The sequence below is a fragment of the Ambystoma mexicanum genome, chromosome 1q (assembly GCF_040938575.1).
Source record: "Ambystoma mexicanum isolate Mex_15411 chromosome 1q, UKY_AmexF1_1, whole genome shotgun sequence".
Classification (NCBI taxonomy): Eukaryota; Metazoa; Chordata; class Amphibia; order Caudata; family Ambystomatidae; genus Ambystoma; species Ambystoma mexicanum.
The window spans coordinates 1226465761-1226483363 of NC_090922.1; the positions used below are offsets into that span (position 1 = coordinate 1226465761).

General features: G+C 43.2%; 1 protein-coding gene across 3 annotated transcripts in view; it reads right to left on the reverse strand.

The window, feature by feature from the left end:
- Positions 1 to 2414: 2414 nt before the first annotated feature.
- The window catches only part of UBE2U (ubiquitin conjugating enzyme E2 U), a 727435-nt gene continuing 712246 nt past the window's right edge, over positions 2415 to 17603 (reverse strand). For all 3 annotated transcript variants that reach the window (XM_069641994.1, XM_069641992.1, XM_069641995.1), the window contains one exon: positions 2415 to 2597. In XM_069641994.1, coding sequence (XP_069498095.1) covers positions 2458 to 2597 — 140 coding nt within the window. In that variant the 3' untranslated portion in view covers positions 2415 to 2457. The remainder of the gene's footprint in view (positions 2598 to 17603) is intronic.

A 17603-nucleotide genomic window follows, 5' to 3' on the forward strand; every position in this document is an offset into this window, starting at 1 on the left:
TAAGTTAAGGCTTTGTACCCAAATTGTTCCTTATTTGGCCCAAATGTGCCAATCGGTTTCCACGTTAGGGCTGTTCAAAAACTGCACTTTTTCTCTATCGGAAAATGAATGTGAGTAGGCTGAAAACAGCGTTTTAATGTTTTTTTAATAACCTTTTTATTTTCTAACGAATTGTTCCCAAAATGTCCAGTTTATTGGGGCTCTTTACACACTTTTTCTTTGGAAAATGTCATCCAAATCCACTCCGCAAGTCAAAGGTTATGAGCCTCTCTCTGCCTCTCTGCTGTTAAAAGCACCAAGGCTGATATAAAGGTTTAAGGAGCAGCAACCCCCCTTCTCAGTGGAATGTTTAGAAAACTACTGGATGGATTTAGCTCAAACCAGTCAGGGAATGTAAGTCCATGCTTTGGGTCCAGGTTCTTTCTTATTTGGTTCAAATGTGCCCTAGCAATTTACACGCTACGGCTGTTCAAAAACTGCACTTTTTCTCTTTTGGAAAATGAATAGGCTGAAAACTGTGAGGAGCAATGGGGGCTTTGACAAACTTTATGTTTTGAGAATTTCATTCAAATCCATTATTAGCAATAGGATTTTGTGAGAAAATGGCTGCTTTTCGTTTCTGAAATGCCTCCCAGCCTGTCTGCTGCAAAGGCAACCCCTTCTCCGTAAAATATTCTTTTTAAAAATGGTTGCCATAAGCCCATACCCTAAAAGGATTGTGAGTCAACGCTACATAAGCAAGTTGTTTCGGACCTGATCCAATTCCATCCAGCGGTTTTCGCTGTGCGGTCCGGTAAAAATGTACCTTTTTTTGTCTATGAGAAAATGGAAGGGAACTAGGCCAAAAGTGTTTTTTGTTGTTTTCTTAATAACTTTATTGTTTAATGAATTGCTCCCAAAATGTCCAGTTTGTGGGAGGGGGAGGTGTGAGGGGTGAGCAGCTACTGTCAGCCAAATTCAGCAAACGGGTGCATATGCAAAGCTGCCAAAGGGTTGCAGACTATAGACATGAGAGTAAAGAGAAAGGATGGTGCAGAGAACATTCTGGCAAAGGCCCCAGCTTGTCAATGCCCGCCCCCCGCACCTCACCTCTGCTCTCCCACCACCTTCCCCCATGTAGAAGACAAGAACAGAGTATAGTAAAAGAGAGTAATAGACAGATGGTCAGTATGAGAAAAGAACAGCTGTCCTTGCGAAGGGAATTCGCAAGGGCAGCCTTTTTGTAACCACCCTTTAGATCCTGAAACAAGAGAAGCAACTGGGCAGAATTCTGCCATTCTGCCTACTGAGCCATATAACAGAATGGAACAAAGAGGAGGACACTGCTGAAAGTCAGAAGAGAAAGGAAGAGGAGGCCCACCAGACAAGCACTCAAACCCATAGTGAGAGGTGGGAAAAAAGCTGGAACGCGAGAGAAGGAACCTGAAGACGCAAAGGAGTACATGTGAACAAAAGGATTATCGTTAAGGCCCGAATCGCCTTGGTAGAAGGAAGTGTAATTCCATAGTGTGGATAAACACTGCATGCTTGAAACCCGAGTAATACTTTCGAAATTTAAGTGAACTGAGAACATTTATTTTGATGGACATCCGTCTAAAGCACAAAAAAAAAGAACTGATGAAGTATTGGTAGAGCGATACATTGCATTGAGGCAAATTGAGCTTTAAGGTCCAAAAAATATCCCAGAAATAATTAAATAAATGATATAATGATTGCAGAGATATTCAGCCTTAATACCCAGATGTAAGAAACATTGCTTGCTGGGAAACTGAGTCTTAATGTACAGAATAAACTGAGAAATCATTAATTGATCTGCAGCCTGCTGGGAACCCAAGTCATATTCCCCAGTGCCAATTGGGAACATATTTTCGGGATTGACACATGGCCTACTTGGAAGCTGAGTCTTAACTCCAGGAACAACCCCAGAAAGCATTCACTAATCCATACACTGCTTTCTGGGAAACTGGCTAGGCTCCCAGAGCAAGCTGAGAAAGCCTTTCTTTATTTAAATGTTGCATTCTGGAACACCAAGTCTTAAAACCACAGAGAAAATTGGGCACACAGCTATTGGTGGAAATACTGCATGTTGGGAAACTAAATTTAAAAAACTTTTAGAGAAAGTTGAGAAAGTAGCTGTTGAATGACAAACTACATGCCGGGAAACTGAGTGCTAATTCATTCTATTGGGTTACTCAATTGAGGTATAGTGTCCGACCATCAGAGAGACTTGGTCTATAGGCTGTATGATGAATTTAGGAAACCCATCTTTCTCAAACACCCAAGACACGAAACACTTGTGAAAATACAGGCTACTCACTGACAACCAAACCCCTAAAATGAAGACTAACCCCAACAATCATTTTTGCAGCCGTCACATAACTAATCGCCTGGTAAAGAAGGAGCACAAGAGGTACGAGTGTTGAGATTGAAATTTAAAAAAGAAAATGTTTTTCTGGTTTAATCTTCCAAAATGTCCGTAGAAAGGTTGTTGGTCCAGTCTACTAGGTTGTCAACTTCCTTTTCCCATATCTCCTCATTATGGCTTCTGCTGGACTCGGACTGTGTTGCCAATGCCTGTGATATTGGTTTGCATTCACCTGTGGTGCGACATGAAAAATGCAAAAGCACAATTGTTAAGAAGGTTAAAACCACATCATTTGTATTTAGTTTATTTGTATTGCGTACCTGGCCCGGAGGCATCTGGGTGTATTTCTATATGTATAAGGTTACAGACACATAATACAAGGTGGTGAGAGCCACCATGAATACAGAGTAATATTTACAGGTATACAGGAGTAAGACAGGAATAATATACAATACCAACTGGATATAAACGGGTTAACAAGTACAGGGATGAATTGCAGAGTAAATGTGTAGACTATACAAGAGTTACAATATAATACAGATGTTATACATGAAATACGGAGGTGGTGCATATTCACAGGTATAGGTCATATTGCAAATGAACAAGTTAGGGCCGATAATAGGCACATAGTGTGAGGAGGAATTAGATGCGTGTGAGGGCATAGTTCTGTGCAGAGACAGGTTTTGGCTTTACTCTTGAAAGAGTGATAGGACGGTTCAGCTCTGAGTGGTTTAGGAAGTGGGTTTCATAATTTAGCCGTGAGGACTGGGAAGCTAGACCCACCTGCTTTTTGCAGCTTAAATCTAGGCGTGGATAAGATGTTGGCTTGTGCCTATCTCAAAGGGCGGGAGGAGGTGTGGGGGGGAGAAGTGATTAGCTATGTAAGCAGGAGCCAAGTTGGACTGGCACTTATGGGTGAGAGCAAGGGTTTTGAGAGATATTCTGTGAACGACTGGGAGCCAGTGTAAACTACGCCTGGTGTCAGAGAAGTGGAGTTTCCTAGGGATGTTAAGAGCCGCCCTGATGGCATTGTTCTGCGTTACCTGTAGTTTGTTAATGTTTCTTTGACTAGTCCCTAGGTAGAGGGTGTTGCAGTAGTCGATTTTAGCCATGATGAGAGTTCTGGTCAGGATAATGCAGTTGGCAGCCCTGAGGAAGGGTCTGCATGCAGTAATAAGTTTGCATGTATATGCAGAAGCCGAAGCCACTGCATTGGTTTGTCTTTTGAGGGATAAGGTTGAATCAAGATAAATCCCTAAGGTTTTGGTATCATTGGATACCTTTATTGTATTGCCGTCAATGATAAATGATTTGAAGGAGGGGTCCAGTTTATCGAGTCTGGGGAAAGAGCCTAAAATGAGTAACTCAGTTTTTTCATTTTTTAGGCAGAGCCCGTGATGTGCCATCCAAGCCTGGATAACTAGATAAACATCGTTAAGGGCTTTCGAGTCAGTCACGTAGTCACCAGTGATAGGTATCTGGGTGTCATCAGCATGATTAGTTTATGTGACACCCAGATAATCGCGAATATCAAAGAGTGGCTTTGTGTAGACATTATACAATTTTGGTGAAACAAAGGACTGGTGAAGGATCCGCTGATGCAGAGGGGGAGAAGACACGCATAGTTCTGCTAGCCAGAAAGGATCTGATCCAGGAGGTAGCTTCATCAGAAAAATGGGCCGCAGTTTTGAGGTGGTGGCAGTGAATTTGGTGGTTGACCAAATCAAATGTTGCCGATAAGTCTAGCAGAAGTAGAAGGGCCATCTTACCCTTGTCATTGAGGTCTTCGATTTGTGATTTTAAGTCTATGAGGGTTGTTTCTGTTCCATGCCTCGGTCGGAATCCAGATTGTTGGAGGCCAAGAAGTTTATTGGATTCTAGATAATCCTGGATTTGTAAGTAAGTAGCACGGTCCAAGACTTTCAGTAAAAAGGGTACAGTGGGAATAGGTCTGTAATTGGATGGGTTGCTAGGATCTAAGGTATGTTTTTTGATGAGCGAGATGACCCACGCATCCTTGAGGTTGTCGGGAACAGTGCTAGATTTGAAGGAGGCATTGATAGAAGGGGCCAGGTCGTGCATTTCATATAAATAGTAATAATCATTCATTGCATATAAATAGTTTCCTTTAAGAACAACTAGCTGTAAGCCTTCAGGTCAATACAACTGTCTATTACTGTTCCCATTATAAATGCTGAAGGCCCTCCATGTTTAGGCCTCAGGTACCAAAGCCACACCATATCTTCTAGATACTCACACAATGCTTCAATAGTGAATGGGAGGTATTTACATAGTCGAGGGTTACCCTGGGAACCTTGTGTGGTTGGGTCTCTCGTGCCCAGATTTGGAGACACCAGGTCTCTGGGCCTTTTCTCTTCATACTTTGAAACACTTGGACTTACTCTACGAGTGTGGAGGAATAAGGCATAACGCTTAGGCAAGAGTCAAAGGTTAATGTGCTAGCCTACCGAGTTCCATCTCAGGGGTAAAAAAGAAAATACATGTACAAAAAAGGTGATCTGCCATGTATATCTTGTATCTTATGTCTTGTATCAGCTACATGCTACTAAATTTCATCTGGAGTGCGGTCAACATTTGAAGCAAATGGAAGCTAGCTAACGGGATCCCATGGCCATCACTGTGTATTTAAAATGTCAACTGGCAGGGACCATATTGTATTCCTTTAGGCACAACAGGAAAGCCTGACTCCTCATCCTAAAGACACCAGAACCTTGAGGATGAGAGTGAATATTATTGATTATCCATTGTTATTACAGGAAAACCCAAAGTTGGGGAATATTTTACAAATAAGTAACCTTTTCTCCTCTAAAGCCGAATGCTCCAGCCACCTTAAAGGAATAGACGTAGGCACAATTCTGTCCGGAGGGATGTGAGATGATTATACACTTACAATGTTTCCTATAAAACATCAGTCTCAAAAGCAACAGAGATTTCAGGAAGTATGAACTGATCTCAAAGTAGCTGCTTTGCAAGTTTGAATGTGTTGGATATAAATAAAGAATGCTGCTTTGGAATCATTCCCATATGAGGTGCTATTGCTCTGGACTGCTGTGCACTGAACTTGGTGATTAACAAATGCATCTGCCCCATCTCATTGCAGCAGGTTTTTCCCCGGTAATTGTTTAAGCATTTCTATTTTTGGGGGCAAGACCCCATAACCCCACCAACACCTCCCCCACACCCCACTACCCCTGAAATAATTTTTTAATTATTCTCGAACCTGTCTCACCAAGACATGCCACAAAAACACAGGGAAATGGCTGCTTCAACAAATGAGGTGAAACAGTCCCGATGAGGTGGGGCAGGTTGGTAACAAATAGTGTGTAAATAGTTTCTTCTTAGATATACAAAATGTAAATAATTTTTGACACCCCGTTTAGGGATGGAATATTGGAAGCAAACATTGTAAATGTCTGTGTGTTGCTGTCTTCAGTACCTGTACTCTCTCCACTTAGTAATGTAAAGTGTCTGGGGTATGAATGGTTTACTTAAATGGAACACAGGGCGTAGAAAGGTAACCAAACCAGTGGTGTCGTATTGACAAGATCATTACAAAGTCTTCTTGTTAAAGTTATTGCTACAATGAAAGTTAATGTCTAATAAAAATGTTGTTATATCGTGGGTTCTCTTTTTTTGCACTCTATATCCAGTGTCCTTCAGTATTTGATATGTCTCTTCTTAGATTTCATAACGCTCTGAATCCGACCATTGAGATGGCATGTTTTGATGGTTGGTTAATGAACGTTTACCGGTAGTACCATTTGGTAAGATAAGTGCGAGCAATCAATACCTTATGTGTGATGAGCACCAGGTGCACAGCATGGTTAATCGTTTTTCTCTTTTGGGTGTAAGCCACAAGGTATTAATGGCATGCATAGGACTTCTGACCACAAACACGCTTTTAACTATACCAGGAGTGAGGGTCGGGCGATTATTCACTGTGATACCAGTTGGACCATAGGCACCATCATAAGTTGAGTCTTGATAGGAATCCTTTGGCCTTTTTGCTGAAAGGACATGTAGCTCATCAATGTCATTTAATTGTAGTATGTTAACTTGTATGTTCGGATTCAATATAACAATATTATCTATAATTTTGTATTCTTGTTTCTCTTTTCTCTCTCATGTATGTCTCCTTATCTGGTAAATGATCTGTATTGTCAATGCATTGGTTTGGATTGACAGATCTTTTTCGTTTGGTTATGTGACACTTCACGTTATTTTGTTATTTTTTTTGCGACAAACTGCTTAACTTATTTTCTTTTCTGTAAATGACTTTGCTTATGTAACAGCGCTGATGAAGATCTTTACTGGTTGAAATACGTGTTGGCCATGTTGTCAGACATAATAAATATGAGTACAGGAACACACCTCTAGAGAAATCTCAAATCCGAGTCTTCCTTTGTGCAGGTTGATGGCATCAGATTTTAGTGATGTTGTATATGAGCAATTTCCATTCTTAATTGGTTAGAGTGCTTCATCTCACATTGTTGATTGTGGTCCTAGGGCCGGTACCGTGCCAAGTCTCAGACCAATTGCAGCACACCGTCTCTATCTAGTGAGTAGTGTAACCAGGGCCCTATTTTACAAAGAAGGTGTAGGTTTGTTCAATGATTTCTAAGAAATGTCTTACTGGAGCTATCTCCAACATGGATTCATTCAATACTAAATGTATATCATGTAACAGTGAACATAAGATCCTTTTGATTGTTTGGCCTTAATTCTTACTAGAACATCTGCTAAACAAAGTTGAAGCACAATTTTAAACATAGCCTCATCGTTTGGATATGTGAAAACTATTATTCTCCATGCAACTGAGAATTGAACCTCCAGGCTACTTGATGTCTGGACATCTACCTCCACACAGCCCAAGAAAGACTTGTGTATCCTCAGGTGTGTTGGATTCCGGCTTTCATAATTTTCATAGCAGGTCACTTGACCACGTTGATCCGCCTTTCCAATATATTTAGTAGTGTCCAAAGAGTGTTGTGAACATCCTCTATCATTTAATTCTTGACGCTGTTGGAGAGCACACCAATGAACACAATCAGTATTTTGGGGCTTAAAATATCACAGGTTCTCCTGGCACGTTTAACATCTCTTCTAATACTTAATACTGGATCATAATTGGCAATGAATTTAATGATGGAGTGGAAATGTGCACAGTTTGCACTGGTCTTACATTATTCTTGTGGCCCTGGAACACTATGCCAGACATTGCTATAGTCAACATAACGGGGACAATTCTTTCATTCATCTTCCTCCAGTTATGAGCCACTTTCTGGAGGTGTTTCTTCGAATCCTCTGTCAATGTCCCTGTGTATATAATATTGGGTATTCCCCCTCATTTACTTTTCTTATAAAACCTCTTCTACGCTTACCTCTTCTACATTCACTAAGCCATTTCATGTATTTACTTGTTTTTACTTTTACTTCGTCTGCATCTTCACATTGTCAAGGTGGCAATGGATATGGAAAGGTTAGGTTTATTTATTTATTTGCATTTGTAAAGCGCACAGCAGCCCTTGGGCATCGTGCGCTGTAACGTATATTAGCTTAGAACAACATCAGGACATGTACACTTACTTACATAGGCATACAGCAGAGTAGACATACATTTCAGTTGTGGTCTAGGCATACCTAACCCCACTGGATGGGTGCAGAGGGGACTCTTTATCTGGGGTGTGTCTGGGTATGTTGTTAGTGGAATAGTTGTTTTTTCCACATCTTGCGGTAGGCTGAGCGTGAGGTCTCTTTCCTTAGAGTAGGTGGTAGTGCGTTCCAGTTTCTTGGTGCAATGACTGCAAAGCTAGCGCCTCCAGCTTTAGCTCTTTTGAAGGTTGGGATGGCGAGCAGGTTGCAGTGTTGGGTGCGTTTGGGTCTTTCTGATGTGGCGCGGTGAATGGTTTCTGAGAGGTAGGGGGGTGCTGTGTTTGCTAAGCAAGCGTGTGCATCGGAAAGGGATTTGAATAGGATGCGCTCTTTGACTGGGAGCCAGTGGGCATCTGTCCAGGCTTGGGAGATGTGTTCCCTTTTAGGTATGCCGAGGACTGCCCTAAGGGCGTGGTTTTGAATGGTTTGGAGTTTAAGTTCTTGGCTTTAGTGCCTAAGAAGAGGGCATTGCAGTAGTCCATCTATCCCCTACTGTGGCTCTGGCTATGGACAGGCAGTTTTGTGGTGAGAGGTACGGTTTGACGGTATTTATGATTTTTGTGGTTAGAGCTGCCGAGGAGGAAATGGCGCTAACTTGTCAACATGGATAGGGTTGAGTCTATGTGGACTCGTAGTGTTTGGCTGTTTCAGCTGCGGCGATGGGAGTGCTGTCTATGATGAAGGAGAAGTATTTGATGTCCAGTTTGTTGAGTGTTTGTTTGGTGCCTACTATGAGTATTTCAGTCTTGTCTCCACTGAGAAAAAGGCCATTGGGCACCATGCAGGCCTGGATGATGGCATAGATCTTGGTGCATTTGGCAGAGTCCTGTTCGTAGGGTTGGAAAACAAAAGAGTTTACAGAGGGATGTGCATGTTAGAAGAAGTGAAAGACAGAAGAAGTAACGTTGTGAAGAGGTAAAAGTGAAACTGAATGTATGGCAAAGTGAATTCAGAAGAAGTAAAGACAGACACACTAACATCGATTATCATGCAGCACTAGAGGTGGAGGACTGACTTGTCATGAACATCGATTCTTGATAATTGGTGGTCTTAATTATGCAGCCTGCTCACCCAACCTGAGAAAGATGTTCCTTTATTTGTAAAGGTCCAATAAGCCTGCTGACAGACACGGTCTAATGTTGGGGAGTGGCAGAGCCATGCACGCTGAAGTTTAACACCAACGTTGGTCAGCTTCTCATAATAGTTGTCAGTAGGATATTCCTATATAGCTAGAGTTACTTCTGCAAAAATTGTGTTGTCACCTACCACTGATGATGAACATTCAACCTTAACAGATTGAAGGCCACTGAAGTCTTCAGATTTTGCTGATTCTGGACCTTCAGCCATTACAAAGAGTGGTATTAACATATTTCCATTTATCTCAGTGTATGATGGCTGCTGCACTAGCTTTTTCAGAATCAGCATTACTAACAGTAGTGTACATATCTGAGAGGCCCAGGGCTGCACCACTTCACTCATAGCTGAATCACAATAAGCTGTACTAAAAGCACTTACAATGTAGTGAGTCAGGATAAACCCGCCAATCAATAGGGCACTTTTCTTTCTGCTTCAATGCTCTTACACCCACAATGTAAAAAGCTTTTTGCACGTTGTTTCAAAATGGTATTCCAAACGATTAGTTTATTTGGTTTAATTTGCAAAGCTTGCACAATTCTTGTCCGAATTCAGCTTTATTCATATATTATAGGACGACTGGTTTAAACATCACTGCAACAACCTGCACACGTTTCGATCAATCAAGATCATCTTCAGGTGGCTATGTGTGATAAGCAAAAACACAAAACAAATCTCACTCGTTAAGGAACAATTCTCCTACATGCATGCCATTCTTCATTTTAAAATAAATGCATGAACTGTTGGACAAACTTGTATTGAAGTGTCCTTATGCCACAACCCAACCAGTACCCATTATATGCAATCCTATATCGTGTGTCTCCAATATCATGCAACTTAGCCTCCATATCAGACCACCATGCAGTGTAAATCACCTGCGTGACTAAAATTCCTCTTGCAGTGCAAAATTCAGACTAGGTTAAGGTCTGTAAGTGTGGCAAACACTACGCTCCATCAAAGCACTGAATATCTAACAGTGGCGTCACGCATCAAAATCACTTTCCAAAGTGAATGTAGTATATCACACATCTGCGCACCTTCTGTGCGCCCATTTAACCAACCCCTCATTTTATGTGAGGCTTACCTGACATCTCCAAACCCTAGCGTGTCTCGAGCCATGCCGAGGTTGTGAATGTGCGGCCATTTGCGCACTGCTGAAATAGAAATTGGACTTACGAATCTACATTGTATGTCGTGTGAAAACACGGCCACCATCTTGAGAGTTCAACGTTCATGCCGTGATTCTGATTAAGCATTATGAAACTCAGACTACAATCTAACAAATCAAGTGAATGGTCTACAGATATCTCAACCAATGTGCATAAAATATCTCACCACCACAATCTAACGGGTGGACCTCCTCCAAGTGCCTTCCTGAATTACTTCTTACACGTCTCTAGCTGTTGACAAGTTCCCAACTATGCTGTTAAAGTACAAACACTGACTCTCTGCTCCTATAGATTCACTAGAAGTATTTCAAAACGCAAGTTAAAACCACAAATGAATAATAAAGAACTAAAGAAATGTAGAAATGGAATTAAATACAAGCAACGTGACCGAAGAAACGATGTGAATCACGAAAACCGTTACGTTTTAATCAAAGTGTGATGCAACATAGTCAACAAAAATCCCAAATTATTAAAAGCTTCCTAATGATCATTCCTTGTTAATGCCTGCCCTGACCATTTGAGAAGCAAAAGGATCGATAGGAGCGCGAGAAGGGGTGACACTGTGTAGGATGGGTGCTAATTCAATAGGAGAGGTAGGGGAGAAGTAGTTAACAGGACAAGAGGTAGGGGGGAGGTGGTTGACAGAAGGAAGATTGGGACAGAGAGAGAGGAGGGCTGTGAGAGTCACGAATTTTAGAGAATTTAGAGGAAAAATAGTAAACAAAGCAATTAGTAGAACGGGAGGAGGCGATGGATGTTGGCTTGAGAGGTGTGAGCACAGGTTAGACTGTAGATAAAAGTTTGCAAGGATGATTGCGAAGGGAAGAGATTAGGCTTGTGAATTAGGCGGTTGTCAGAGGTTAGGGCAGCAAAGGATTTGTGTAGGGTAGGTGTCCGTAATTTGCGTCAGCGTCACAGTTCACAGTGAATGTTTGTTTTGAGGGTCTGAATTTCAGAGATGATCTTAGGCAGAGGACGGGGATGTGAAGGTGTGAATGTGCGAGCAGGATAGTGGGTTGCATGTCTTAAAATCGCAGCATAAATGGCAGTGAATACAAAATATCGCAGCAAAAATGCAGTGTTTTTTTGTGCCATAATCATGTAAAGGACACAGGGACACCCCCGCAACCTCTGGACCCATTATACCATTTAAGAGTGGCGGGGGACACCCCCACAACCACCGCTCCCCTTAAATGGTATAACGGGGTACACTTTACCGGGTCAAACCACAGCATTTTTGCCAGCGATTTGTTTTACCGGCAACATTTTTGCCGCGATTTTATTACCTGATACCGGATAGTGTTGGTCAAATGGAGTAATAGTGCGTAGTGAAATGATGAGTCATAAATAGAAGAAAGAGACAGGTGAGCAGTCCTCCCATCGTCAAAATATGGGGCAAGAGAATCCTGCTTAAATGTCCCCTTACATATATCGAAGAGGGCAGATGAAGAGTAAAAGGTGGAGGGACCAAGATGTTGAAGTGAACAATGGAGTGATCAGAGGGAGAGGGGTCAATAAAGAGGCCAAAAGAGGAAGTTGAATTAGAAAGCAGGACAGGTTTAAGAGGCCCGCACCAGAGTGGTTGTGGAGGGATTAGAGGAAGGGTTTTGAAAAGAGGGAGTTAAGTTCAAGACAGATGTCAACAGAGGCCTTTGGATGGTGAAAATTCGCTAGCATGACAATTTACTTTAGTTACTTGAAGATTGGGGATCGCCATCTTGACAGAGTTGTTTTGAGTAGGGGACAGTCAACATCAGAAGGTGAGGGAGATTTGTCTGCAAGAGGAGGAGGGTCACCATTTGGAGAGGAAGTTGTTTGGAGAAGGAGGGAGCTATTAGGTGAGAGGATTGATACAAAAAGGAGGTGGAGGTACGTCAGCCAGAGGCTGAGACACATTTGGAAGGTCATTAGGAGGATCATGGATACCATCTGGAGAATGAGTGTTTAAGGAGACTGGAGCAAAAAAGAGTTAAGGCAAAGGGGATACTTGACAATACTTGACTTTTTTCCTTGGGGTAACTCAACCTTAGGTGACCCAGCAAAGGGCAAACAGCTAACGGCCAACCTTCAGCCTTTCCACAAGCCCTTTTGCCTCCCTGTCTTTAGGATATTGCTTTTGTGTGTCCTGCTACTTGCTTGGGAATTCCAATTACATGTTTGCTCAGGCCTGCCCTCACCATGCGCTGCCCTTACTATCTCTTCCTTTCTCTTCTACTTCTTTCTTCATTCTCCTCTGCTCAAAACCATTTCAACTCTCATTCTATACCTATCATCTCATTTCCTTGACACTACGCCTCTACTCACTCACCTACTCTCTCTATTCACTAAACCTCCAACTCTAAATTTCATCACACTTCCTCTTCTTGGATCTCCCTCCAGCGCCTCTCTACTTCACAGACTCAACATCATTCACTTTATATTGCTCTTTAGGATCTGCGTGTAACTAGACTTCCTTTATCTCAGAATGCCTTCTTTCCCATTCTCCCTCTCTTAACCTTATTACGCATACAGAAACCTGCATTTCTCCCTCAAACACTGCAACCCTTGCTGCCTTTCACAACCCTGTCTACACCTTCACTGACTGTCCCCGCCCAACTGGTAGGGGTGCTGGTATAGGACTGTTTGTATCTTATAAACTTCCTATCTCTCCTAAACCCTTTCTCCTGCTATTTTCCTCTTTTCTGAATATAGTATTTCCACAAGCATTGCTTCCTATGACATCCATATTATATCTCTCTATCGGCCACGTGGTGCTGCTGGTCAATTTATTTACCACCTCCCCATCATCACCTCATTGTCACTGGTGACTTTAACCTCCCCTCTCTCTGTAATCCTCTACCACTGACTCAAGCTTTCTTCTCCTTAACCACTTGATCTCTTCTGCCCACTCTCTGCCCGCCCAGTCAAATGGTAACTCCCTTGACCTTTTCCTGATCTCCTCTCAACAGTCCACCTCTAGTATCTCCACTGCTCCTTCTCCCTCTGATCATTCCATCGTCTTTGCCTCAATCTACACTCCTACTTCAACCCCTTTCTCTCTCTCCCATCTACCACTTAAATTACCAAGTGCAAGTTTCTCTCCTCCAAGTTCCCTATCTACCTCTCTGAGCTACACCACTCTCTCCTCCAATGTAAAATTCACTGTTCCATCCACTAATGAAGCCTGTATTAATGTTAACGCTGCTCCTAACGCTCCCTTCTCCTCTCACTTCCCTCTAACCACATTACCTCCTAAACCCTCCCCTCCACGACCTTGGATTACACTGACTATTTGCACCCTGCAAACAATGAGGAAAAACCTTTGCACTTGGAAAAGATCTAGACACTCCTCTGGATCTCCAACTCTACCTGACTGCTCTTCAAAACTACTCCTCTGCTCTTGACTCCGCCAAACTTGACTTCTATCTTTCACTCATTTCCTCTCAATACTCTCAAACTTGGCACCTCCAAAAATCTCTCAACTCAATTTTCTCATATCCGAAATCCTCCTTCATCTGCTTTACTCTTTTCTGCTAATGGTCAGCTCTCTACTTTGCTCAGAAAATTTCCAACTTTCAAAATACCCTCCCAAAGTATCTTCTATTCCCTTATCTGCTCACTTTTCGCCACCACCTCTACCCTCCTGCGACAATCTCTTCCTTTGCCACCACTAACTGTGATGAGATTCTTGACCTTCTCCTCTGGGCTAACCCTTCATGTGCCCCGATCAACCTTCTATCCTCACACCTAGTGAAACACATAGCTCCCAGTGTAACTCCATATCTTGCTTCCCTCTTCAAGTCCTCTATTGACAGTACCATTTTTCCATCATCATACAAGCTACTGTCATCCCTAGCCTTAAGAAAACTGGCCTAAATCCTAACTGTCCTGCTAACTTTTGTGCTTGCTCTCTTCTACCCCACTATTACAAAATCCTATAGCGTGTAGTTTTCAATTGACTCACTGAGTTCCTTGACACACACAACCTTTGACATCCTCTTCAATATGGTTTTCCAACTTCTGCACTCTGAGTCTGTCCTCCTCAATGTCAGAAACTACATCTCTTCCGCCCGTCTTGCTAACCGTTTTTCTTATCTTATTAGTTACAACCTCTCTGCTGCCTTTGATAACGTCAACCATTCTGAAGTTCCATCCTAGGCATTAGGGACAAGGCTCTTGCTTGGTTTGCTTCATATCCCCGCCCCCCCAGACACTTCCAGGTGTCCTGGAACAGTCTTACCTCCCAATTCAACTCCCTTACTGTTGGTGTTCCCCAATGGTCAGTCCTGGGTCCACTTTGCTTCCCTCTCTATAGCTCTGCTCTTGGCACCTTGATCTCCTCCTATCAACTCTTCTGTATTGACATGCAGATCTTCTTCTCCGTTCCCTCCTTATCAGATGAGCTATTGTGAAAACTGTGTCTCTGCGCCATCAAACACTGGATGGCACCTCACTCACTCATGCTCAACTCCACCAAGACTGATTTTCTCTACTTTCAATCCAAACAGGCTATCTCTTCTATTCTTGACTCCTGCCTAACTTCTGCTCACAAGGTTGTGCCATGTTCAACCCATCTCAACTTCTCGCTCTGCATCTCCAAATATGCCGCTGCGGCCAGACTTAATCTCCTCACCATCATTAAAATAAGACATCTTCTTCCCTTCAACACTAAGAACTGTGAGGAACCAGGAATGAGACATTGGCACAGAGGACTCATAGTGGTTGCTATACACTTTGATTTAAATAATAAAAGTGTTGGCAAAAGCCTATCTGTCCCTACTCTAGGAGGTATTTCCCTACTGCAACCGAAAGTAAGCGTCTGTCCTTTGTCAAGATGTCCAAAGCAAAAATGTCCTGTGTCTGAAATCCCATCCTAGCCCTCGCATTCTAGAAACTAACTCAAGGGTTGAAGGATATGTCTTTGGTCTTGAAGGTGCACAAAATGTTCACGTTCAACAGTAAGGTATAACTCCAACCAACGTAGATAATGTTCACAGTTCCAGAAAATGACTCTGTTACCCAGGTTTCTTCACAGCAAAACAAAAGTTTAAGGAAATAACCTCTTAGTAACCCAAACAAATAACTTCCTCTTCTTGGTGTCACAATTCACTCTAGGAGAAATAAATCCCTTCCCCTAGGCTTTTTTATGCCATTCAGTATTTCTCAAATCCCAAAGGCATGGATCTCCCCTTGGCATTCTCCTTTAAAAAGAAACACAACTTGAGTTTGGGTCTCAGACTCGCAAGACACCTGCCATCCTCTCCTGCCAGGTTATTTTCCTCATTCGATGGATTTCACACATCCTAAGGTCATGGATCTTCCTTAGGATTCTCCTTTTATAATTTGCAGTTCTCTTCACGTACTTGACTTTGCCTGGTATGTTCTCCTGCCAGGACTTCCTTATTCAGTTCAAATTATAAGGGTCTCAGACTCACACAACCTACGTGTTTATTAGTTCATGGTATACCTTCCACTCGTAAAAAAAAATGTTCACCCTCTGAATCAACTCCTTTATGGCTTCCCAGGATGTGCAGTATCCACCTTTAAGTGCCCTGGTGTTCCATCCACTCCCGTTGGGCTCAGTGTTTTGCTAGGGTTGCTTCGACATCGTCTGTGCTGCTTGCTACTGCTGCTGTTTGCCAACAGACTGGTGGAGTGCCTCTCTCCTGCTTCGCCTCTTGTCAGGTTAGTGTCCTCTGACAGCCTTGCGGTGGCTCTGGCTCCACATTGCCTGACCTCGGGTTCTCTGGCATACTGGCAACAACGGTTTCAGCAGTCCCCTTCATTCAGGCAGCACTTCCCTGGCTTTGTGTTTCACCGTCTGGTCTCGCCTGCAGCAGAGCTCTCTCCGGGCCTTCTCTTCACTTGACAGGAGCCACTTGCTCCTGTAGACTTCGCTATCCCTTCCTTCAGCTGCCAGGGTTTAAATGTACCAGCAATGCAAGCTTCTTTCCAATGACTATAGAGCAGCATTGGCTTCCGTGTGCTAGTGATCCTTATTACTCCATTCCTCTTCTTTGTCTCAGTATTTTCAAAGGATTCAAATACATGGGTTTGAAAATCAGTTCTTGTCATTCTTTTAATTACAGGATTTTGAAAGATGCCATCAGCAAGTCTTGTGGGTGGCTGAAGGGAATTATTACAATAGGCCATCAAGGCATGAGGAACAGAGGGGACATCCCTAAAAGGAAAAGGGAAATACTGTGTCTCTCTTGATGCCTGCCTCCCTCCCGAGGGTCACTTCCCCCTATGTGATCCTCCCTCATGTAGCAACCACCCCTCATATAGCCAGCCCCAGGGTCAAGATCAGGTAGCGGCTGCTGTACCCTGGCCACATGAGGAGAGGATATCTGCAGGAAGGAGTAATGACATCATCAGTTTCATCACAGAACCAGATCTCTTCTTTAGTACTATCTTGATCTGACTACTAAGCCAGTCTGCTCAATGGCCTTCCCAACTATGCTTTCTTACCTCTTGTAAAAAGTCCCCAACTTTACTGTCGGTACTGTGAGAAACCAGAGGGTGTCTTAACCACTAGTCTCTGGGGATCTCTCTCTCAGGTGGCCAGGGCACGGCCATCGCCTTTGGATCCAGACCTTGGGGGTGGACCAGTGCGGATGTGAGGGGTCTTCGGGGAGTAGGGGTAAGGCAGCCAATGGTGAGACTCAGTATTCCCCCTATTTTGTTTATCCAACCCATCCTATTTTTTAGGATTCACCAAGGTCCCTACTCCACCCCCCCCCCTTTTTACACAAACACTGGGCCGAGGAAAAGGGTGACTGAGAGTAACAACATTAACTTTAACACATCATACTGGACATGTCCCGCTAATCAGGTCAGGCAAAGTCAGACACGTGACACTAAGTGCAAAAACCTGATACCAATTAGCTGTACTCGCATGAATAAAAGGCAGAACTCAAAGACACACTCAAAACAAGGTGGAACACCAGTATGAGCGGAACTTCCGGGACAAATGCAAACCTACTGCAGCAGAGCAACGGACCAAGCCGCGAGAGCAGCGGGTCGAAAACCCCAAGAGTTCCCTACCTGAGGTCGTTGCCTCTGACAGGCCATGGAAAACACGTGGAGAAGGCCAGATCCCACAAGTGAAGACTGCATTGTGTTTCAAGGATGCCAGCGACCCCTCCTGTCGAACGGCAGAGTTGGGGAGGCGAGGCTAAGCCTGTGGTATCAACCTTGACTTGTGAATTGGATATCGCAAAACTAAGAAAGAGACACACACAACCGGTGAGTTGGCAAGCGACCTGAGAGATCGGTGTGTG